At 48.9% G+C, this 24851-nt stretch overlaps 1 protein-coding gene across 2 annotated transcripts in view; it reads left to right on the top strand.

Moving 5' to 3' along the window:
* LHPP (phospholysine phosphohistidine inorganic pyrophosphate phosphatase) overlaps positions 1–24851 on the top strand; it is a 134964-nt gene that overhangs the window by 19559 nt on the left and 90554 nt on the right. The window contains exons 3-5 of one of the 2 annotated variants that reach the window (XM_065894509.1): positions 818–971; positions 9639–9702; positions 10671–10763. In XM_065894509.1, the coding sequence (XP_065750581.1) occupies positions 818–971; positions 9639–9702; positions 10671–10763 (311 nt within the window). The remainder of the gene's footprint in view (positions 1–817; positions 972–9638; positions 9703–10670; positions 10764–24851) is intronic. The other variant, XM_065894510.1, reaches the window with a different exon arrangement.

Raw genomic sequence — 24851 nt, 5'->3', positions numbered from 1 at the left:
GTTAACCGTTCCTTGTGTGCAGGGCTTCTTTCACCCAACATACTGTTTGGTTGCATGTGTCAGTAGGTCTTTTCCTCTTGATTGGGGAGTGGCATTCTATTGAGTGAACATCCCATGGTTTGTTTATCCGTTCCCCTGTTGATAGATACCTGAGTTTTGGGTTTTTTTAAATTTATTTATTTAATTTTTGGCTGCGCTGGGTCTTTGTTGCTGTGCATGGGCTTTCTCTAGTTGCGGCAAGCAGGGACTACTCTTTGTTGCGGTGCGCGGGCTTCTCCTTGCCGTGGCTTCTCTTGTTGCACAGCACGGGCTCTAGGCGCATGGACTTAAGTAGTTCTGGAATGCAGGCTCAGTAGTTGTGGCTCGAGGGCTCTAGAGTGCAGGCTCGGTAGTTGTGGCTCACGGGCTTAGTTGCTCCGCGACATGTGGGATCTTCCCTGACCAGGGATCGAACCCGTGTCCCCTGCATTGGCAGGTGAATTCTTAACCACTGCATGACCAGGGAAGTCCCCTGCCTATGGTTTTGAACTAAGGGAACTTCTGGGGTAATGCTGGTGTTGGAGTGGGGGTGCCAGGGGCGGGCCCATCATCTTTCAGGATCCTAACACACACTCTGTGTGGAGCCAGAATTCCTTCATCTGTAAAATGGGAATAGCACCCCTTCCTTGCCCACCTCTCATGTCAGCTTGACGATCAGAAAGAGCATCTGAGAAAGGGCCGGGCAGATGAGGCAGACACAGGTGTTCCTGGAAGGAGATGCGAGGTGGACCATGTCAGCCAGGGCTTTATCCTTCTCTCTCTCTCTCTGTCTCACCAGGAGTCCGCTCGGAATTTGATCAGATCGACACGTCCAACCCAAACTGTGTCGTAATTGCAGATGCAGGAGAAGGCTTTTCTTATCAAAACATGAATAAAGCTTTCCAGGTGCTCATGGAGCTGGAGAATCCTGTGCTCTTCTCACTGGGAAAAGGGTGAGTCAGCTGCAGGGAGAGTCGTTTATGGCCACTTTGGGTCATGCTCTGTGCGTCTCTGACTTAACAGAATCAGCAGAGAAGATGGGAAAAGTGGGTGTGGGGTGGATGCAGGGTGACTCCTTCTTCCTTCCCTCCCCTTTTCTTGCTTTTTTTTCCCCTTCATTTCTATCTTTTGATAATTTTTGAGGAAATTCCCTGTCTTTAGGAGCTGGTTGGTCAAGCTTCCCTGCGGGTCCGAGGCTGGAAGAGGCCAGGGGCAGGGGAGGGTCACTGCAGAGGAGACCCCTGGAGATCTCAGGGGCCTGTGTTGACTGTCCTGACTTTAGGTGCATTTTCACAGGATACAGCACAAGACTTGGATGGATTGGGCCAAGGGGGCACCTAAGTAGTAGAAAATAGGCTCGAGGGCCTGTGGGATGCTCTTGTCCGGGCCCCATATCTCTGGCCGCACAGCACAGTCTGTGTAAAGTTGTGATTTTGTGACCAACGTTTTTGTCCGAGTCTTCAGCCTGAGCCTCACTGTCTCGTTTAAAAAACCATGTTGGTTATTTTTCTTACCATCTTTTAACACCAAGACAGCACATATTCACTGAAGAAAAATTAGAGAATACAGATGAGCAAAAAGAAGAAAACAAAAAGGATTTCCAGTCCCACCGCATGAGAAAACAACTGTCAACGTATTGATATACGTCCTTCCAAGTGGTTTCCTGTGCAGAGAGATCATTACACATGCGTGTATTTACATCGGTGTCAAACTTGACCTACTTCTGTCACCCATTTTTAGTTGTTCACCAAACATTTTGTGAACCACTTTCCATACAATAAGTAGATGTCTCTGTGGTGAGGTTATTCCTATCAATTGTTTTTACAGTTTTTTGGGTTTTTTTTTCTGTGGTACGCGGGCCTCTCACTGCTGTGGCCTCTCCCGTCGTGGAGCACAGGCTCCGGACGCGCAGTCTCAGCGGCCATGGCTCATGGGCCCAGCCGCTCCGCGGCACGTGGGATCCTCCCGGACTGGGGCACGAACCGGGGCGCGAACCCGTGTCCCCCGCATCGGCAGGCAGACTCTCAACCACTGCGCCACCAGGGAAGCCCCTACAGTTATTTTTTAAAAAATAACTCTCCTATAGTTATTGTAACCAACGCCTGCTGATGGACATTTGTGTTGTTTCTAGTTTTCTACCAAAGGAAGGCTGTGATCAGTATCTTTGATGTGTATTTTTGAGGTTCTTAATGTATGTTGCCAAGCTGCTTTCCAGAAAGCTGTGCAGATTTATTCTGCCCTCAATGGAAGCAACACTAGGATTTTAGAACCATGAGGATGCTGTGGAGCTCTATCCCAGCTTCTCGTGCGGGGCAGGAATTCTGTGGCCGTCTCTGGGGGAGCCTTTCTCAGTTTAGGTGCTTCTGGTGATTGGGAACTTCCTTTCTCTGCCTGCTGAGCAGGGCAGCTATTCCAGGTGACACCAGGGGGCTTTTTATCTGGCCGCCAGCCATTGCTAAGTACTTTATGTAGTTCCATGTTTAATTCTGACCACAACACTGTGAGCTGTAGGCAGTGTCATTGCCATTTTACAGATGGGCATATTGAGGCATAGGGAGGTGAAGTAAGCCATGGTCCCCCCGTCTGTAAGTGCCAGCATGGCCAGGAGTGCCCTCCAGAGCCTGTGCTCTGTCGCCTCTAGGCTACAGTCAAGAGCAGACATTTGGTCCGCACAGATCTTAAATTTTTTTGAGGATGTTTTAAAAATTGGGAGATTTTACGTAAAATAACCAGATTTCTGGATCCTCTTGAGAAATCAGAAGATCTGGCAGTCCTGGCCCCACATTCCCGAGGGCACCGCAGCTTGGCTGGAACCACTGGTCCGTTAGTTCCGGTGCACCACGGACCTGACCATGTCCTCCTGCCCCTTCTCCGAGTGTCAGAGTTGGTTGCCGTTCATCTTGTACCAATTGTTGTTTTTCTCATAGGAGAGAAATATCTTTTCATGGCTATGTCTCTTTCAAAATAGGCAAATGAAAGATTTAAAGAAAGAGAAGAGAGGATATACTTCTTTTCGGAGCTACAAATACTCTAGTGTGTTTATGATGAAAATAAAATGTGTCCTGTATTAGTCAGTGCTCTCCAGAGAAACAAAACCAACAGGATGTGGAGATGTATATACAGACAGTCCCTGACTTAGCGATGGTTCGGATTATGATTTTTCGACTTTGTGACGGTGTGAAAGCTCCGCACATTCAGTAAAAATCAGACTTCGAATTTTGAATTTTGATCTTCTCCCGCATGCAGTATGATGCTCTCGTGTGATGCTGGGCGGTAGCAGCAGGTGGCAGCTCCCAGGCAGCCACTCGACCACGAGGGCAAACAACGGATACACTTTACGACCATTCTGTACCCAGATCGCCATTCTGTTTTTCAGTACAACATTCAATAAAATACATGAGATATTCAATGCTTTATTATAAAATAGACTTTGCATTAGATGATGCTGCCCAGCTGTAGGCTAATATAGTGTTCTGAGCACATTTAAGGTAGGCTGGGCTAAGCTATAGTATTTGGTAGCTTGGGCTTATTAAATGCATTTTTTTTTTTTTTTTTTTTTTTGTGGTACGCCGGCCTCTCACTGTTGTGGCCTCTCCCGTTGCGGAGCACAGGCTCCGGACGCGCAGGCTCAGTGACCATGGCTCACGGGCCCAGCCGCTCCACGGCATGTGGGATCTTCCCGGACCGGGGCACGAACCCGTGTCCCCTGCATCGGCAGGCAGACTGTCAACCACTGCGCCATCAGGGAAGCCCTAAATGCATTTTTGACTTACAATATTTTCAACTTATGATGGGTTTATCAGGACGTAACCCCATGGTAAGTTGAGGAAGATGTGTATATAAAGAGAAGTTGATTGTGGAGTCTAGGTATGTCCAGAATTTGCAGCATAGGCCGGCAGGCTGGAGATGCAGGAGAGAGTTGCAGTCTGAATGCCAGGCTGTCTGCTGGCAGGTTCCTTCTTGCTCAGAGAGCTCAGACTTCGTTCTGGTTGTGCCTTCAACTGACTGAACGAAGCCCGCCACGCTCTGGAGGGCAGTCTGCTTTGCTCAGGTCCACTGATTTAAATGTTAATCTCACCCAAGAGACATCTTCACAGAAGCATCCAGAATACTGTTAGACCAAATATCTGGGGAGCTTGGCCCAGCCAAGCTGACATAAAATGAACTGTCACAGTCCCTTCCAAACCTTACCTTCTTCAGTTTAGGTCATTGCAAACCACAGAACCTGGCCTGCTTAATTCTTTTACACTCCTGGCTTGGTCCTGTAGGCATCCCTGAAGTTACCAACCCCTCACTAGAGAACAACACAATTAAGGAGCTCTGTTTTAGTGACTTCCCTGGTGGTCCAGTGGTTAAGACTCCACACCCCCAACACAGCAGGCACAGGTTCGGACTCTGGTTGGGGAGCTAAGATCCTGCCTGCCACACGGCGGGGCCAAAAAAAAAAAAGAAACTCTGTTATAACTCATTTATGTTAAAATTTTTTTCTTTAAAATTGTCTCTAATTATTAAAAGTTACTATTCCAGATAAGGGGTAGTAGTCAAAATAGGTATGTTGTTGAAAACGAAAAAAAAATGAGATCAGTTTCTTTTAGCTTTGTAATTCTGTAACAAATTCAACAGTAGGCAAGTGTCTGTTTTCCAAATAAGCAATTAGTGGGGTCTCTAGCTGCTGGGGATTCTGGCTTAGGCTATGGGTTGGGTACTCAAAAATCAGAGAAAGGGACCAACAGCTTCTGGGCCTAGGTCATAGCTTCCTGGGACAGCCCAAGGAACCATGAAGAGCTGCTGTCACATCCACGTGGGGGTCATTGATGGTGAGGGGCTGTCCTCCACTGGAGTGGGGCTGTGCGGAGTCCCCAAGGAGGCAGGGTGGCGGGGGCACTGGGGCACAGTGTCCTTCTAGAAACGGTGTGATTTACATTTGGCATCTGTTTGGACCGAGAGTGGGAATTGCCTTTGTAATTTCTTCTGTCATGCTGCCCTCAGAAAATTAAGCTGTTTACGCGACAGCCTATGGAAGGTTAATGGCTCTTGTGGGAAAGGTCAAGTGGTCATTTTGAAGGGAGTTTGTGCTGCGTAATCGGAAGGGCAGAAGAAATAAAGCATAAAATCTATCTGACTGCTTCTCTCCGGCTTTTCCCTGTCTTTCCAGAATCCACAGTTTCTTCTTTGTGGCCAGAACACTTAGGTTCTCACCAGACCTGCTGTTGCTTTTATTATGCCAGTAACAAAAGATAAATATATCAGATCTCTTGTGTTTCAGGAATAACCTGGGCCTTTATAATAATAAAAAAAAAAGTTAACTTAGGTGCTAGTATTTACTGTATCTCTAAAAATGTTTTCAGCTAACAGATGGCCTTCAAGGTGACTTTTTTTTTTTTAAATTTTATTTATTTTTTTAATTTATTTTTGACTGTGTTGGGTCTTCGTTTCTGTGTGAAGGCTTTCTCTAGTTGCGGCAAGTGGGGGCCACTCCTCATCGCGGTGCGTGGGCCTCTCACTATCGCGGCCTCTCTCGTTGCGGAGCACAGGCTCCAGACACGCAGGCTCAGTAATTGTGGCTCATGGGGCCAGCCGCTCCGCGGCATGCGGGATCCTCCCAGACCAGGGCCCGAACCCATGTCCCCTGCATCGGCAGGCAGACTCTCAACCACTGCGCCACCAGGGAAGCCCCCAAGGTGCCTTTTTGTTTTCCTGGATGAAGAAGAAATAAAGACAAATTCTGGGCACTATAAAAACAAGGCCAGGGCTTCCCTGGTGGCGCAGTGGTTAAGAATCTGCCTGCCAATGCCGGAGACACAGGTTCGAGCCCTGGTCCGGGAAGATCCCACATGCCGCGGAGCAACTAAGCCCGTGAGCCACAACTACCGAGCCTGAGCTGAGCTCTGGAGCCCATGCGCCACAGCTACTGAGCCTGCGCGCCTAGAGCCCGTGCTCCGCAACAAGAAAAGCCACCACAATGAGAAGTCCGCGCACTCAACGAAGAGTAGCCCCCGCTCGCCGCAACTCGAGAAAGCCCACACGCAGCAACAAAGACCCAACACAGCCAAAAAAAAAACCCCCACAAATACTAAGCTCTCCAATTTTGATTTATGGAAGTCAGTTTTTCCTTTAGGTTCTAAAAGTCAGTGTAGCAAAGACAGGGTTTTAATTGCGTATTTTCTGCTGCATGTTCAGTTCTTCCCACCAGAACTAAATTTAAATTTAAGAAAGCGCAGGTATCTGTCACTCTGGAAAAAAGATTTGGGGGGAGGCTGAGGCGGGCAGAAGGGGTGCCGCGTGGGTGTCCTCGGGAGGCCTTACCGAGGGAAGGGGCCCCCAGCTCCTGCCGCCTCCACGCCGCTCCGAGCTGAGGCTGCGCTGGGCCAGAGGACCCTGGAGCCCTCAGCTCCAAACAGAGCTGTGTCTATCGCGACAGAGTGGCCTGTTTTATAATTGTTTCCTTGGTGCCTGGCTAAGCCTCTCCTATGCCGGCCACATTCTTTTCCTCAGCTCCATCCTCCGTGCCTGGCTTGCTTCAACATGCCTGTCCTCGGGGAGGCCGTCCCAGTCCGGCCCCTCCCGCAGCGGGCATCTCATGGGGGGCCAGGGGACGAGGCGGTGGCTCCCTGAGAGCCTGACAGACCCCTGTGCGCCTAGAGCAGCGTCCGGCCCTTGGGGCCCTCAGCAGGGTGCCGAGTCCAGGAGGCTCCAGGCCTGGGCTCTTGCATTCCTCCCCCTTGACCTTCAGGTCTCAGCTTTGACGTGTCCTCTGGGCCACCTCCCCGCCTTCCTGTCCCCAGCCTGTCCAGCCCTCCTCAAGCAGAGTGCACAGAGCATGGGGTTCCACCTATTGTCACCCATGTCCTGCCCTTTTATATTTGTCTGTGGACTTGTCTGCTTCCCCCCCGAGACCGAGAGTCCCTGGGGAGCAGCCTGGGTCTGAGAGCGTCCCCTGCAAAGGGTGTGGGGCAGCTGCGTCCTAAATGTTTTGGGGGACTGAGTTAGCGGATGTCACTGCCCCCCGGCAAGCCCAGGCCTCAGCACCCGGCATCTCCCTCTGCCTCTTGGGCAAATTTTGCTTTACTTGGCCATTCCTTCAAACCCTGGACCTAGGAAACCCTGGACCCATGACCTGAGGAAAGCGTCATACCAAAGTAGTTGATCGTGGAAAAAGAAAAGGAAGCACTATTTTGAGGCTGTATAAATGCAAAATAGATGTCCAGATTCCAGATTTAAGATAAATGAGATTAGGGACCTCTAAGCCTGTGATTTAGGGTCACTCTTTAAAAATGGGAGCATTGGCAGGTCCTAGCTTGGTAAGCAGCGGCGGTTCTCTCTTGGCTACCAGGTACCTTCCTGCATGTGTGTGGTATCCCAGCCGAGCCACATCCTCGTGGCACGGCCCCAAGAGCACAGAGCCTCGGAACCTGGCTGAGAGGCCCAGGGTCACTTGGAGACCGAGTCCTGTCGTGATGGGAGATGCCCTCATGGCGTCAACAGTCGGGCTCCAGGCTCTAATCCACCCGACAGGAGTGAGTAGCAGGGGACCAGCCCTTGCCAAGGTCAAGGGTTTGGCTACAGCCCTGCAGCCCAGCCTGCGTCCAGACGGAAGCTTCCAAGGTGGACAGTGGAGGATTCAGGGTGGGAGAGCGCTAGTCCCACCTGAGCACCGGGTGAACGCTGCGGACAGCAAGGCTCCTGCAGCCCTGGAGGCCTCAGGTGGGCCAGAGAGGGACAGGCAGAGTCCCTGGGAGCCGCAGAGCTGGAGGAAAGGCACAGCCCTGGGGCAGCTCCCGAGCTGTGCTACCATTTCCAGTAGTCACACAGCAGGCTTCAGCTCCCACAAACTGGAAAGACCTGTGTTCATCCTTTCTTCTCCAGCTCATATCTCTTTTTTAAAAAAATTATGTATTTATTATTCATTTATTTATTATTTTTGGCTGCGTTGGGTCTTCGTTGTTGTGTCCCAGCTTTCTCTAGTTGTGGCGAGCGGGGGCTACTTTTCGTTGCGGTGCGCGAGCTCCTCATTGCGATGGCTTCTCTCGTTGTGGAGCATGGGTTCTAGGTGTGTGGGCTTCAGTAGTTGTGGCACGTGGGCTTAGTTGCTCCGTGGCATGTGGGATCTTCCCGGACCAGGGATGGAACCCGTGTCCGCTGCGTCGGCAGGCGGATTCTTAACCACTGCGCCACCAGGGAAGTCCCCCCAGCTCATATCTTATTACCCATCTCAGTCTGGGTGAGCAGTTATTTATAACAATATTGTCTAACATTTTTGGAGCAGTCTCTGCGTGCCAGGCATCATGTTAGGGACTTCGCGTACATTATTTTGCTCAAGCCTCACAGCAGCCCATAAGGGTAGATACTGGAGTTTCTTTTTGCCCATTTTACAGATTAGGAAACCGAGGCCCAGAGGGCTTAAGCAACCCAAAGTCCCACAGTTAAAAAGAAGTGGAAAGAGGATTTGAAACCCTGAGGTCAGCGTGCTTCACTAGCCTTCTCTTTGCTTTTCCACATACATGTTGTTTATTTGTATCGTTTTTTTAGATTCCACATATAAGTGGTATCATATGATATTTGTCTTTCTCTGTCTGACTTCCTTCACTTGGTATGATCATCTCTAGGTCCATCCATGTTGCTGCACGTGGCATTGTTTCTTTTTTTATGGCTGAGTAGTACTCCATTTTGTGTTTGTGTGTGTACCTATATATGTATGTGTGTGTATATATATCACATCTTTTTTATCCATTCATGTCTGTGGACATTTAGGTCACATACATGTTATTTAACGTCTCCCAAATTTGAAGGTTGAGGGGAGGGAGAAGGGTAGCTGATGTGACGGGTCTGAAAACATGGTGACAGTCCTGGGTTTCCGTTAACCCTGTCTTCAGAGCAGCACAGAGTCAACTGCCTTCTCACTTTATAATCGAATGGCTTTGCTCAGAGAGAACTGGGCTTGGTCACCGTGTGTCCCAAGGGGTCTGCGTGTGGCCTTGGGTGGCCAGGCAGTGGCAGCTGGGCCTTAGCACAGCGCTCACAGGAGGGAAGATGTGAAACCGTCTTGGGAGGCCCTGCTGTGAGCCAAGCCGTCTTGGCCCCAGTGAGACGGGGAACAGATAGTTGTCTTGTCCTAAAAGCATCTGGCGCCTGGAAGACCTGGCCCCTCTCCTGACCTCCAGCTACTAGGAGATGCGGCAGGTTGCTGTGGAACTAATGGAGTTTTCTTCTCCAGGCGGCAATTAGGGGTTAATTATTAGCAATCAGGGGTTCACCACATGCTCTGTGGACCAGCTGTCCTTTTGAGAACACAGGTCACTTGTGTTTCTCTGTGTTAGCAACTGGATCCAGCTGCCCCTGGGGTCCCCCACTGTGGCGAGGTCCCCACGAGGCTGGCAGCAGGGGGCCGTTCTGACTGAGAGTTGCTGACTCACCGTCTCTCCCCCTCTCGTCCAGGCATGGTGGCCACCCCTGGGCTCTGTCGAGCTGACCTCCGTCGGTCACTCTCAGCGTGGTGTCTGGACTGACCCTGGCCGGTGACTCAGCTCTCTTGAGCTCCAGAACCGGGACAGGGCAGTTTCTCTTGGCACTTCCCAGGCCCCTGGGCTCAGCTCCCCTCGTCCCCTTTTGCTGTTTTCTAGACGCTACTACAAGGAGACCTCTGGCCTGATGCTGGATGTTGGTCCCTACACGAAGGCGCTTGAGGTACCTGCCCTGGGTCTGCCCGAGCCCTCTTCACGTCTCAGGGCCCTCGGGGATGTTTCTGGCCTTTCTGGAGAAGAGGGTGTGCTCAGTGTTCTGAGTGCCTTCTATGTTTTCCAGCTCGACCCCCACCCCACCCCATTTGAGGCTCCAAGCCCGGCTCTCCCCCTCCTCTGGAGCTTGGCCTCTCGGCTGCCCTGGTCATCACTCTGCCCCCCAGTCTCTCCCTCTCCTCCCCACAGCCCGTACTGCCTGCCGCTGACCCCGCTGGCCCTCCCAGCACGCTCTGTAGCTCTCCTCTCGGATTCTTGGCTTCTGGATGTGTGTGAACCTGCTTCATTCCTGACCCTCCTCTGCAGCACCCTGAGCTTGATGTGTCCTGATTAGACTCCTTCCCAGTTCCCTCCTCGAGTTTCCAAGTCTGGGCTCAGATGGGGCTCCCGCTCTGACTCACGCCTAGCCAGCTGCCCCAGCCCGGGCTCCCGGCCCAGGTCAGCCCATGTCATGTCCCGTACTCACCGCTACATTGGTCCCTGCCTACTTGCACTCAGGTGGGAGGGACGGACAGGCTGGTGGATGGGGCCCTGGACCTTTTCCCCTGGAGGGCCTATGACAGAGCTGGGGGTGGTCGGGGGAGAAGGGAAGGGAGGAGAAACAAGAATGCAGATGAGAGCACTGTCGGGGTGGCCTGCTGTGGACCGCCTGCTGCTGAGGTCCGGCACTGGGGCAGGTGGCAGGGTGCCTGGTGGTGGGTGCCCCCAGCATCCCGGGCAGCCCGATGTGGAGTTGTGACACTTGCCTACGAGGTGTGCCTCTCGGCCCATGTGTCTTGCCTCTTGGAGGTCCCTGGCCTGCAGGTGCACATTTGGGGCATCTCTCCTTGATTCCCCGGAGGGAGGATTTCACTGCAGAGCAGGTGTTCACCTGTACTTGCTCCCAAACCCATGCCATGTCCTTCTGTCTTTCCCCAGTATGCCTGTGGTATCGAAGCTGAGCTGGTGGGGAAACCTTCCCCTGAGTTTTTCAAGTCTGCTCTGCGGGAGATGAGGGTGGAAGCCCACCAGGTAAGCCAGTGGGTCCTGAAGCACGTGTGTGGGGGCAGCTATTGAGGGAGGCCCAGAGTGCTCCCGGGGCGGCCTCGGCGCCGGAGATGGGTTTGAGGGCTCAGGCAGCCTGCGAAGGTTCCCTCTCGCCCCCCGTGAGAGCTGATCTGACTGGAAAGAGGGAAAAAGACAGCAAAGGAGGCCCATTGAATGTTTTCCACCTGGTTAATTAGTATCAGTATAAGAGTGAGAAAAAGAAATGCCTGTGGCTCTTTTCAAGCGACTTTTGTTTCTTCTCTGGAAGGATGAGGATTGACAAGTCCTATCAATGTATTAAAAATATTTCATGGAAAGACAGTGCACAGCAAGACGAACAGAACATGTTGGAGTAGAATCATACATCTGGCCACCTTAACATTGTAACTGTTTTTGAGACACGTTGCCTTCCAAACATACATCTTAAAAGGAAAAAAGGCAGTTATGGTTTTAGTGTCCCCAGTGCCCATCCTCCCACCTCCCCTTCCCAGGTAGAGTGAGTTGGTCCCCTCCGGCTGGCGGGTTCCTGATGGCATTGTTGAAGAAACAGTGGGCACGTGTCTGCCGGCGGTCAGGGCTGTCCTGCTGTCTGTTTTGGACGTGGCACCAGGGGACAGTGTCAGCACCCTGTGGTGAGGCTGGTGCCCCCAGGATCGCCGTGCTGCTCCCTTATTCTGGGACCGGAATTTCCCATGTGTGTTCCGGTCTAGAGCACTGGTCTCTCACGGTGCTTAGAGAAAGACAGCACAAAGCCATGGAAGTCTGGAACCTCTGCGCCCAAACCTCCCCTGAGATTCACAGATGCCAGAAAATACAGTTCTCGGGGGTACCCAGGAAACACCTAGAAAATGCCCTGTGAGGCTGGTAGAGAGGAGAGGCTTGTGTTTTGAACGTGTGAAGACTACAGGAATAAATAACTCGGTTTTCATGACTTCATTTCACAGTGACAGTTTTTTAAATTTGTTTTATTGTGACAAATTCCAAATATATACAAAAGCAGAGACAAGGAAACAGTGATTCTCCTCATATATCCATCACCCAGATTCAACAGTTAAAAGATTTTGTCACATTCCCTTCTTCTATCCCATTTCTTTCTCTTGAAAAATTTACTTTTTTTTTCTGTTGTATTTTAAAGCAAATCCCATTCTTTTTTTTTTTTTTTTTGCCGTACATGGGCCTCTCACTGCTGTGGCCTCTCCCGTTGCGGAGCACAGGCTCCGGACGCGCAGGCTTAGGGGCCATGGCTCACGGGCCCAGCCGCTCGGCGGCATGTGGGATCTTCCCGGACCAGGGCACGAACCCGCGTCCCCTGCATCGGCAGGCAGACGCTCAACCACTGCGCCACCAGGGAAGCCCGCAAATCCCATTCTTAATGTTATCTTATCCTTTCAAATTATAGTGTGCCTTTCAAAAAAAGATGGTTGTTTTTGCCCATCATTAATGCATTTTTGACAATGCATTAAGACATCTAACCGTGGCAAAAAAAAAACCACACAAAAAAGCTGTTCAGCCTCATCACTCATTCAGGACATGCAAATCAAAACCACAGTGAGATCCCACCTCACACCCACTTGGATGGCCACGAAAATTTTAAAAGAAAAAGGAAAATAACAAGCATTGGCAGGGATATGGAGAAACTGGAACCCTCATATAGGAATACTGGTAGGAATGTAAAGTGGAGCACCCACTATGAAAAACAGCCAGTATGAAAAACAGTTCTGTGATAATTAAATGTAGAATTATTGTATGACCCTGCAATTCCACTCCTAGGTGTATATCCAAAAGAATTGAGAACGGGTGTTCAAACAAAACTTACACGTGAGTATTCATAGCAGCACTATTCACAATAGCCAAAAGGTGGAAATAATGCAGATGTTCATCAACAAATGAATGGGTGAACAAAATGTGGTTTATTGTCACCGTGGAATATTTCAGCTATAAAAAGAATGAAATACTGATAAATCCTACCATGTGTATGAACCTTGAAAACATTATGGTAAGTGAAAGAAGCCAGTTGCAAAAGGTCACATTTTATATATTTAACATTTATATGAAATGTCCAGAATAGGCAAATCCACAGAGACATAAAATAGATTAGAGGTTGCCAGGGGCTGGGAGTATGGGGGAATGGGGAGTGACTGCCCGTGGGTATGAGGTCTCATTTTGGGTTGATAAAAAATGTCTGGAACTAGCTGGTGGTGATGGTTGTACAACATTGGGAATGTACTTAATGCCACTGATCTGTATACTTCAAAATGGTTACATTGGTAAATTTTATGTTATTTTATCACATTGAAAAAAAAACCAAACCAAAAAAACTCTACCTAACAAAATCAATAGTAATTCCTTAGTATTATCTAATACCAGTCCATATTTAAATTTTCCTGGCTGTCTCAGAAATGTCTTTAATGTAGATTTAAAAAAAAATCAAATCCAAATAAGGTGGTTTTGTGTTTTAAACCTCTTTAACGTTTTTATCATGGAACATTTCAAATATCTGTGCAAATTGCGAGAGTAACCTCATAAGCCCCCAGGTACCCATCACTGAGCTTCAGTAATTATCAACTAATAAGCACTTTTAAAAATTGTTTTTAACTGTTCATTCTGAAGCAATTTCCCACGTACAAAGAGGTTGCAAAAATAGTACAGAGAATTCCCCTGTGTCCTTACTGCAGCTTCCCCAAAGGCTAACATCTTATGTAACAACCACAGGACAATTATAAACTCAGGAAGTTAGCCTTGATGCAGATGTTGACTAGCCCAGGGACCCTCTGTTTTTGGACACGTTATATTTGGTGTCACGCCCCCTAGCACCTTTTATTCTGAGCAGTTCCTCAGTCTGTCTTTGTCTTTCAGGACTGTGGCAGTTTTCAAGAGTACTAGCCAGTTCTTTCGTAGAATGTCCCTGATGTTCCCTCATGATTTAATTTCAGGTTATGCATTTCTGGCATATGTAATTCTGGTTATACATTTCACAGACAGTGCCGTGCCCTCTGGTGTGTCCCATCAGGAGGCACGTGCGGGCGCCCTGCGCATTATAGGCTGTGGTCACTTTGATGCCTGTCGGAGGTTCCCATTTCTGCACTGCAGAGTTACTGTTGTCCCTTTGTGACTAATAAGTATCTTATGTGGGAATACTTTGACACTGTGTAAATATTCGCTCTCCCGACATTCTTTTCCCCTCCTAATTGCAGCATCCTCTTACCTGCAACAGTTGTCACCATGGTGCCAAATGGCGGTTTTCTACTTCCATTGTTCCCTCTATATTTATTGATTAGCATTTACTGTAAGAGAGAGCTTTCCTTTTTCTCCCATTTACTTTTTTATTTATTCCAACATGTACTTAAGGATATTTGTTTTATTCCACGAGTCACAATCCATTCCTGTTGTTACTTTGTTGCCCAGATTGTCCCCTATTTGGCCATTGGGACCACTTTGAAGATTAATAACCCCTTGTTTAATCTGTGCTCCCACCTGCTCCTCTCACCTAGATTATTTTGAATCATCTCCCAGAAATCATATCATTTCATCTGTAAGTATTTCTAAGTGTCTCTAAAAGATAGGAATTCTTTTTAAAAACATGGATGATGCCATTATCACAACTAAGTAATACTAACAATAATTCCTTAATATCATCAAATATCCAGCCATTACTCACATTTCCCTGATTGTCTTACAAGTGTTTACGTCGTCGCTTGCAGTTTCTTTGAATCAGGATCCACATGAGGTCCTCGCATTGTGATTGGCCGGTGTGATTTTAAGTGTCTTCTAATCTATCCATTCCCACCCACCCGCGCCAACCCCACCCCCGTCTCCCTTTTGTACTTCTTGCAGCTTTATGGAGAAGAAGCTGGCTTGTTTGTCCTGTAGAATTTCCCACAGTGAGGATTTTGTTGATTGCGCCTCAGTGGTGTCCTGTCTCGTGCTCCCCTGTTCTCCCTGCTTCCTGAATGTTGATAGTTAGATCTAGAAGCTTAGGCAGAATCTGTTTCAGTTTTTTTGATGACTGCTTTCTGGGTGGTGTTGTGGCCTCCCTTAGGAGGTTCAGAATGTCCGGGTGTCTCCTTCGGTGGCGTTAGCAGCCATTGGTGATTGGTGCGTTAACCCCATTCATTCATTAAGGGCTGCAAAATGGTGATATTTGAATTCTGTCATTCCTTCTCCATTTCTTCTCTGGATTACCTCTGTATAGGAAAACGCCCCACGAACTATGCGTTCCCCTGAAGTACAGTTCATATAGGAAACTACAGATAAATGCCTATTTCTTTCTTGTTATTTATTAGTTTTCAGAATGATTGATTCTCTAACACCCTCCCAATACCTTGGAGGTTTAAAACTACATATATGACTATAAATAGACAAAAGCATATTTGACGTGTTCCAATCCATTGCAGTTATTCGTATTCAAAGTACTGCATCTTTGACCAGTGGGAGCCTCTTCCAGCTGCCCTCTGAGTCCTGTTGTCCTGACCCCAGAGGTCTCTGAGGTGCTTTACTCCTGTTATGACAGGATAACACCTGCCTTGCACACTTCCTGCCCTAGGCCTAGAGTCTGCCATCCTTCCAAGGAGCCACGCTTACCTTTAGTGGAAAATAGTATTCAGAAACCATAGTCGGGATATTAACCGTTCTTACTGTTATTGGGTTGGTCATCATTTCCAAGACTTAGTCTACAAGGGTTGAAAAAATATGTATCTTTAAAGATGAAGTGCAGGGCTTCCCTGGTGGCACAGTGGTTGGGAGTCCGCCTGCCGATGCAGGGGACGCGGGTTCGTGCCCCGGTCCGGGAAGATCCCACATGCCGCGGAGCGGCTGGGCCCGTGAGCCATGGCTGCTGAGCCTGCGCGTCCGGAGCCTGCGCTCCGCAACGGGAGGGGCCACAACAGTGAGAGGCCCGTGTACCGCAAAAAAAAAAAAAGAAAGATGAAGTGCATAATGAGTTCATACTGAAACTTCTGATCCAGATTTAGGCCTGTGGGTTTTTACTGGATCACCCATCTTGTGTCTGTATTTCCTTTTTGCCATGTCAAAAATCCTGGCTCACGAGAATGCCGACATAATCATTTGTTTTAGCCCATAATACACACAAGAATCTTGAATCTCAAAAACATTATGCTGTGTGAGAGAAGCCAGGCACAAAAGAGTGGGTGCCACCACCAGTTCTACCAGTGCCACCAAGGCTGGGTCAGGGTTGTGATTGCCGTGGACTGGACTGTGAGACACAGCATCACTGTGGCTGCTGATTCCTGAATATGATAAGGCTGATTACCGGTGCTGTTCAAGATTTCTTTTTTTGACAGTTCTTTTTTGGCTTAGAATATATCCCTCTAGAGATTTACAGCCAAAATACTGTTTTTAAAGCTACCATCATTCCGCTGGGTAAGTGTGTCACCAACAGGACCCTCCTTGAAGTCACTTTACTTCCAGTTTTTAAGGAGTTGGTTTTTCAACATTTAAACTTGTTTCGTAGTTATGTAAAAATTCATGTGGTTCTGAAATTAAATCCACGGAACAAGATACATTCAAGGAAGTCTGGCTCCTGTCCTTTTCCTTCTATTGTCTTCCCACCCATCTCTCATCGTAGCCATTTTTATAAATATCATGGCTTATCTTTCCATTTTTAAAATATGACCCACTATGTATACATTTGTATCCTACTTACAGGGTGAATTTGCGAGAGCAAATTCTTTTTTTTTTCAAAGATTTTTTTTTTGATGTGGACCATTCTTCAAGTCTTTATCGGACTTGTTACGATATTGCTTCTGTTTTGTATGTTGGTTTTTTGGCTGCAAGGCATGTGGGATCTTGGCTCCCCGACCAGGGATCGAACCTTCACTCCCTTCATTGGAAGGCGAAGTCTTAGCCACTGGACCGCCAGGGACGTCCCTGAGAGAGTAAATTCTTAAGATCATTTGTTATAGAGTGGGAGGAACGCCACTGTTGTAATCTGAGATAAAAATCTGAGTATTTAGAATTACTTAAGCACTGTGGCCACAACCATCTCCCGGCGCCCCCCCCAACCCCCTGCCGTCCCCAATCAACAAAACAAAAAGCTGTCACGCACTGTGGCCACAACCATCCCCCGGCGCCCCCCCAACCCCCTGCCGTCCCCAATCAACAAAACAAAAAGCTGTCACTGCCTAGAAATTAAGACCAGAGGAACTGAATATTAAGAGCTTATCTTTGGTTGTCTTTGTAGAGTTGACCTTGGTTAATCCCCTCCCCCCCTTTTGTTTGTTTGCTTATTTGTTTGGTGTTTTCCAGTTACTTTCACGGTCAGTGTCTTTTACATTCTGAAAGAGAAACTGCGCTCCCCACACCCCAAAGAGGAGCTGAGGCCCTTCTGGGGGTCAGGTTGATCAGGCTTCTCATTTGGCGGATGCCGGGCCGTGCAGTCTCTGGTGGCGGGTCAGGAGCTTGGATTCCTGGCGTGTCGGCTGAGGCTGGGGTCCCTGTGCTGTCCAGGCATCGCGAGCATCTGTGGCCCTGGGTCGCTAAGGAATTGTTTTCTCTGGCGGCTCTGAGCCCACGTGGCAGAGCTGAATCTTATTTACCTGCCACATTATCACGCTGTCTCTGTCTCCCCTCTTGACACACAGTTGAGCGGTGGTTGCATGTTCTTAACACCCCACCTCACCGTTTTTCTAAAATGTTAATTTAGAACATTTTGAAATACTGCTTGAGCCTCGGGATGTGTAGACATTTTAAAGCAGTATTTCAAAATAAGGCCATTTTGAACGAACTGTGTGTTATGCACAAGGTAATAATTCTCTGCTCCTGCTTCTCTCTTTTTAACGAAAAATGGCTTTGAGGGGCTGTCTTGCTGCTGAAGTGCCGGGCTGTGGCAAACCTTAAAATTTTCAAGCTGCTTTAATCAATAAAGTTATCACCAGTCATTTCCCTCGGTAACTGCTTCTTCCCAGATCCAGACTTGCTTCTTGCTGCTGAGGAGTTTTCCACCTGCGCTCAGAATGGATATAACTCCCCAAATCCAATTTTCATTTTAACCTTTCCTCAATAGCCTAGAAATAACAGATTGCTGGTATTACTCTAATAGATTGGAAATTCAAACCTCTTAGCGGTAACCAGGCCCTTTCTAGGATTCAGTAATAAGGCAAAGAATAACATACCTTAAAGGCTACTTCAAGAAATACCTAATTCTCATGGTTTAAGGCTTCCGAATCGGTGGGTGGTTTTACAGCTTCATACTAAAGCCCGAATGATGTGAAGGTTTTGGCAGTTTTCCATAATCATAAGAAATTCCATCAGTTACGAATTGTGCAGGTTTAGTGGAAATTGGGTCTGCTCAGACCAGAGTGTTTAGTCAGCACCAGAAGCCAGCGTGCAGGCAGCCTGGAAGCTGGGGGTGCCCATTTCACAGATGAGGAACCCGAGGCTTCGAGAGGAAGGACCTTGAATACTTTGAGCACTTGTGCTGGGCACACCCAGGATCTGTCACATACCCATTTACTTCGTGAAATCCTCACTCCAATCCGCTGTCGTAGGTACTTTCATTCCCGTCTTAAGGTTAAGGTTAAGGATTTCTCAGCCTCGGCACTACTGACATTTTGGGGTCAGATCATTATTTGTGGTGGGGGGTACTGCCCTCCTCCCCCAGCTGTGAAACCACAGATGTCCCCAGACGTTGCCAAATGTCCCAGGGGAGCAAAATCGCCCCCAGTTGAGAACCAGGGCACTGAGGAGTAGTCACAGGAACGTCTCCTGCTGAAGCCAGGGTTACTCTGCCGCTGTGGGGTGAGGCCAGGACCCAGCCCCCTCCAGGTCTCTGCTGCTCCCCAGTTCTCAAGGAGAGGCCAGCAACACAGCAGAATGCTTAGGTTAGAAAAAGCGTAGTTAGCAGTGCAATATCATTTTCTGTTGTGAAAAACATTAAAATCTGTCTTGTTGGCCCAATATAGAAAGTAAAGTTAAGCAAGATCTTGGGTGGTGAAGGTGAGGACTCTCAGGACAGCCTATCAAAAAAGGGGGCGAGGTTTGTGGGTTTATCCAAAGAGGGCCGGGCATAAAACATGGACTTTGCCCCATCATTTTGCTCCCTGGTTCTCAGGGCATTAATTATAGCTATGGGGTTATGGGGACAGTCTGTACCCTCAGTGGGGAGGCCTTGTGGGTGGGGAGTGAACGTCTGCGTGGGGACCTCCTCTCCCTCAGGTCTGTGCGTGGAAGGCCTGTCTTCTCCCCTTCGTGGGCTGGGCCCTCCGCCTGGCCCATCTTTCCCACAGCGGTGTGCATGGTCTTTGGGTGTCAGTTCAGGGACCACTTGCTGGGACGGTGTGAGCCCCGGGACAGAGAGAACCTGAGTGGTGCCTCAACCAGCCACGGGCGGGGGTTTCCAGGAAATGCCAGCTCTGGGGCTGCCTTGTGCCCCGTCTCGGTCATAAGGGAGCTTTAGAGCCTCATGTCTTAGTTTTCCCTAAGATACTTCCTCCCCTAAAGCCTTAAAGATTTTATTTTCTTCTCCTCAAAACACAGTTTTTTAATCTGATTGTGAAGTAGCTCATGTTTGTTAAGGGGATGAATAAAGTTCAGAAAGTACAAGGGAAAAAAATGTTCATCCTTCCACTAACCTGCGATGACACAACTCACGCTTAGCCCTTCCAATTTGTTGGTGTCTACATATACTTTTTTTTTTTGGCTGCACTGCTCGACTTGCGGGATCTTAGTTCCCTGACCAGGGATCGAACCCAGGCCCAGCAGTGAAAGCGCCAAGTCCTAACCACTGGACTGCCAGGGAATTCCTGTATATGTACATTTAAAAAGAAAATTATTTATTTATTTGGCTGTGCTGGGTCTTAGTCGCTGCACGCGGGATCTTCGTTTCTGCGTGCAGGGTCTTTAGTTGCGGCATGCAGGATCTTTTTAGTTGTGGCATGAGGGCTCTTTGTTGTGGCATGTGGGATCTAGTTCCCTGACCAGGGACCAAACCCGAGCCCCCTGTGCTGGGAGCCGGAGTCTTATCCACTGGATCACCAGGGGAGTCCCTGTGTATACACGTTTTTAACACAAAATTGGATAATCCCGTATCTGCTATTTGAAACCCAATTCCCGTTCCCCTCCCCCGCCGCCCCGGCTTAATATTGGGAACCATTTCCTTTGTGCGAATTCAGGCACCTCCACAAAGTAATTTTTGTGGCTACAGAGCATTCTGTCATAGGGACCACCGTAATGTTCTTTAGCCGAGGCTACCTTTCATCCCCTCGCTACCGTAATGTGCTTCCCCAGTCCGCTGTTGTTGGACATTTAGATTACTTCCAATTTCCCTCTTGTACATTAACCCTAGTGAACACCCTTGTATGTATATGTCCTTTTGTATATTTTAAATTATTTTCTTAGAAATCCTAGAGGTATAGTTGTCAGGCCACGATGCACAGCGTTCGTTTCTATTTCAGGAACGCCGTGTCAATTCAGCTTCCTTACCAGCCGTACCAGCAGGTGCTCATTTTCCAACAGCCTCACCAACACCATTGCTTCTTACTTTTTATAAAATAGTTTCCTCGAGTTTTGCTGTGTTGGTATTATTCCTTACGAATGTGTCAGACGGTGGGGGAAATTCCTTAGTGACGAGCCACCTCTGGGTGTCGGAGGGGGCCCGGTTGCTCTGAGCCTGCAGGCTGAGGGTCTAGGGCTCTTCCCAATGCTAGGTGTCATCTCGAGGCCTCTCCAAGTGGGGGTGTCTGTCCCTCGGGGCTGAAGTGCAGGCCAAGCCCACTGCTCTTTCACCACCAGCCCTGCTGTTCGTTGCCCCATGGGGGCAGAAGTGTTCCTCCTGGCAGAGCCCTGGGAATAATCAGAAATTTCGTGAAACGTGGGCTTTCTTGGGAAAGCTCTTTGGCGTTGGAAGTTGCGTTCCAGACGTCACCGCCTGTTGGAATGGGTTCTGCCCCTGGCACCTAGGATGGCGAAGAGGAGACCATGGCGGGCAGACGAATATTTAAGAAGGATGAATGAATCTGCATTTTGAACCCAAACCAGAAAACCTGCCTAAAGGGCTCTGGTGCCGCCTCTGGCTCTTGGATCTCTGTTCTGTTGGAGTCCGACCTCTTGGTGTGCATCCCCGGCTTCCCTGAACCATATTGCAGTCAGAAAGGAAGTGCAACCCAGACCTGACAGGTAGGGTTTTTTTATTTCCCCTGACGGCGCACCTCTTGACCTCTATCTTCTTGCCAGTGATTTTTTAAATCCTAAATGATTTGGCAATAATTGCTCCTCCTTTCGTGGTTATTGCCCTTCACCGATAGTAAATCTGTGAAATCCCCAGGGGCTGGAACGCGTTTTGGTATGCGGAGCCCACAGGCTGGCCCAGACAGGCTTCACTGCGGCGGGCGGCCGCACACCCACCGGGTCCCCGCACCCTGCCCCTGCCCTCACACGCGGCTCTGGGCTCTGCCTGGGCTTGACCAGTGGCTTATCGTGCAGAACCATAGCTGCTGCTTCTGGTGTTCTTCCTCCGATGGCCCAGATTTCTCTGGTTCCACTTCCGTGGGCCACACCGAAAAATGCCCTCGCCCAGGCAGACCCAGCAGTCTCTGTTCTGAGGGGGGAGGAATCTCTGCTTCATGCACAAGTGCGCATGCACAAAATTTTATTTTCCTCAGAGCGTGGAAGATGCCAGGCATGACATTTAATCATAGGAAGACGGTTCCATTTCCAAGGAACCTTCTAGAAAGGTGGCCCCCGGAACCCCTGGCAGCAATGGACAGGGTCCTAAGCTGGAATGCTGTGGACGTTTAGAGGCTGACCTAACAGTGTCAGGACAACTCTTTGAGAAGGGCAAAGTAGGGTCTCACACTGGGGCTTGTGGCTGGTCCGGCTGCCTAAGCCAGGTGCCCACCTGCCCCAGCCCTCTCCTCCCAGGTGAGCTGTGTGGTTGCCCAGGTGACCCTGGCTTTGCAGATACCCTTAGACTCACGTGTGCGTGCAGCAGTCTCATGGCGGGTCCCACTTCAAGGAACATGCGTCGCCACTGGCTCTTTCTCTTGGGTGACTGATGATTTCCACACAGCTGCATGGGAGCTTGTAGACACGAAAATTAAACCCATTTGGATTTGGCAGTGTTTTCCCCAGCATCACTCATTCTAGGAAAAAAAATTCCAATTTTACCATATCTGGGTACTTGCCCCTGGCACTATTATTTACTTAATGTTTCTTTAAATTGATTCATTTTATAAACTTAAATGTATTTTTAAAAAAACTTTGGATCTCTACTATAAATGGAAGACCAGAATCACTCACCGTAAATAGATTACTCTAAAAATAAATACAAAGGATTACATTAAAAATGTATGTCCTTGGGCTTCCCTGGTGGCGCAGTGGTTGAGAGTCCACCTGCCGATGCAGGGGACACGGGTTCGTGCCCCGGTCCGGGAGGATCCCACATGCCACGGAGCGGCTGGGCCCGTGGGCCATGGCTGCTGAGCCTGCGCGTCCGGAGCCTGTGCTCCGCGATGGGAGGGGCCCCAGCGGTGAGAGGCCCGCGTACTGCAAAAAAAAAAAAAAAAAATGTTTGTCCTTATATATACTACCAAATGTAAAATAGATAGCTAGTGAGAAGCAGCTATATCACACGGGGAGATCAGCTCGGTGCTTTGTGACCACCTAGAGGGGAGGGATAGGGAGGGTGGGCGGGAGACCCAAGAGGGAGGGGATATGAGGATATATGTATATATATATAGCTGGTTCACTTGGTTATACAGCAGAAACTAACACAACATTGTAAAGCAACTATACTCCGATGAAGATGTTAAAAAAAAAAAAGTTATATCCTGTTCTACCTAAAATCAGATAGCATATCACCAGTATGCATAACACACATTGGGAAACATGGGTTTAGGTGGAGGAAAGGCCAGAGGAAATTGGTGAGAAGTATGAAGTTTAGAAGATTCACGGGGACAGAGTACAGTTTATTTCAGGTACCTCGTATGTCTCTCAGGGGCGGTGGCTCCCAGCAGTTGGCAGAATTCTCAGCCCTGGTGGTCATCAGCCACCTGCTCAAGCTCCCCCGGGGGCCAGTGTCCCCCAGTAGCTCCTCTGCTGGAATGTGATTAAGTGACAGGGGCCTGGTACCTCCGAGGCAGCCCATGCTTATTGTTAGAAAAGCCTCGTGTTTGCCTGAAACTACCTCCCTGGCATCTGGGGCCGCACCAGCTCAGTCTCTGTCCTCGTCCATAAGCTCCTCGTGATTCCTCGTTATTTGAAGTCCTGTTTGGGAGATGTTTCCGAGGACATGTGCTTCAGGCTTAATGTCTGTGCTTTGGGGAATTCGTGTGTGGCCTGCCCTGGTAGAGGATTAACACACATGGGGTGTCTTCTTCGGAGAAGGCTCTCACCCCTTCCCCTATACCCCCTAACCTGGTTGACCCCTCTTGCTCTTCAGATCCAAGCTCAAAACCTCACCTCCTCTAGGAAGGCTTCCCTGACCACCACCAGCCCCACAAGGTTAGACGTGACAGCCTCCTGCACTTTTCCTCCCTGTGCTTTATCACAGGTCCCGGCTCTGTGTTTGTGAAATTACCTCATGAACATCCGTCTTCTGCCTTCCACTGGGAGCTTCACAAAGGTGGAGACTGTGTTTCTGACTCACTGTGTCCCCACTGCCTGGCCTATAGAGGACCTGATACAAAGGAGCTGAGGCACTGGAGCCCTGTCGTAAAGACTGTGGACTGTCTCCAATAGGGTTAGATTAGGAGTTTCCTCAGCAGAACATTTCCTAATATTTTTTCCTTTTAAACATGTATAGATAACTTATTACGTCCAGGCACTGTCCTTGATGCTTAACTTACGTGATTTTGTTTAAACACCACACCAATTGTACCCATTTTACAGACTGAAGTGGATCACAAGATCACAGGGCTAGCAAATAGCAGAGCTGGGATTCAGGCCCAGTTGCTCTGGCCGCGTCTGCGACTTGAGCTCAGTCTGTCCATTCTGCTGGTCGCATAGGGCCTGCCTCTGGATTCACTGCCCCCCACCCCTCCCACTCCGAGCTGGAAGGCAAATTCCATCTGGACTCCTCTCCTCACAGGCAGAGTCCAAATTAATGTGTAAGAGTCCCCTGGTTTGCAAATGCTTCACAGTCATCACTTTTTTTAAAAAAAATTAATTCATTCATTCTTTTTTTGGCTGCATGGGGTCTTTGTTGCTGCATGTGGGCTTTCTCTAGTTGTGGCAAGCAGGGGCTACTCTTTGTTGCTGCGCATGGGCTTCTTATCGTGGTGGCTTCTCTTGTTGCGGAGCACAGGCTCTAAGCGTGCGGGCTTCAGTAGTTGGGGCACGCGGGCAGTAGAGCACAGGCTCACTAGTTGTGGCGCACAGGCTTAGTTGCTCTGTGGCATGTGGGATCTTCCCAGACCAGGGATCGAACCCGTGTCCCCTGCATTGGCAGGCAGATTCTTAACCACTGTGCTACCCGGGAAGTCCATGGTCACCATTTTTAGTTTTCTTGGTTTCGGTTTATGTATTTATTCATTGGTTAGCCCTACCTAGCGTCTGAATTCCAGAGGAAAGTTGTGGAATAACTGTCAGTTTCAAAATTTCTATCCCATCAACATCAGGACACTCACCCTGCTACGGGGAGCCCGGTTTGTCAGGCCTGTCTGACCTCCCACCAAGGACATTTCTGATCGGACTTGGGAGCGTATCTGGAATGCATTTGGTGTCTGAGGCATTAGACTTTTCTTCCGCTAGCAGGATCGTTTCCTGAAAATATTTTGAAGCTTTTCTTTTAATCAGTGTGGCAGTTGAGTCAGGGAGGCTGCTCCTTTTTTCTTAAAAGAAGCACATTTATTTATGTAAAGATTATGAATCAATTTAAACAGTAATATTAATACAGGTTGATATGTCGAATGGGCACCCACTGGTGACTAAAGTTTTGGCAACACGGATGCGGACTATGCCACCCACTCCCGCTCGTTTGGTTGGCGAACACTGAGCAGTTCTGTTGGCTGGACCTCCTAAGTGTCTCCAGACATGGACAGCCATGCCTTATTTCAGAGCACTGACTCACTCAACAAACTCGTGTTGGTCATCAGCTGAGCTCCAGGATCAGCACAGAGC

The sequence above is a fragment of the Phocoena phocoena genome, chromosome 16 (assembly GCF_963924675.1).
Source record: "Phocoena phocoena chromosome 16, mPhoPho1.1, whole genome shotgun sequence".
NCBI lineage: Eukaryota > Metazoa > Chordata > Mammalia > Artiodactyla > Phocoenidae > Phocoena > Phocoena phocoena.
This window is presented reverse-complemented; position numbering and strand designations above follow the sequence as displayed.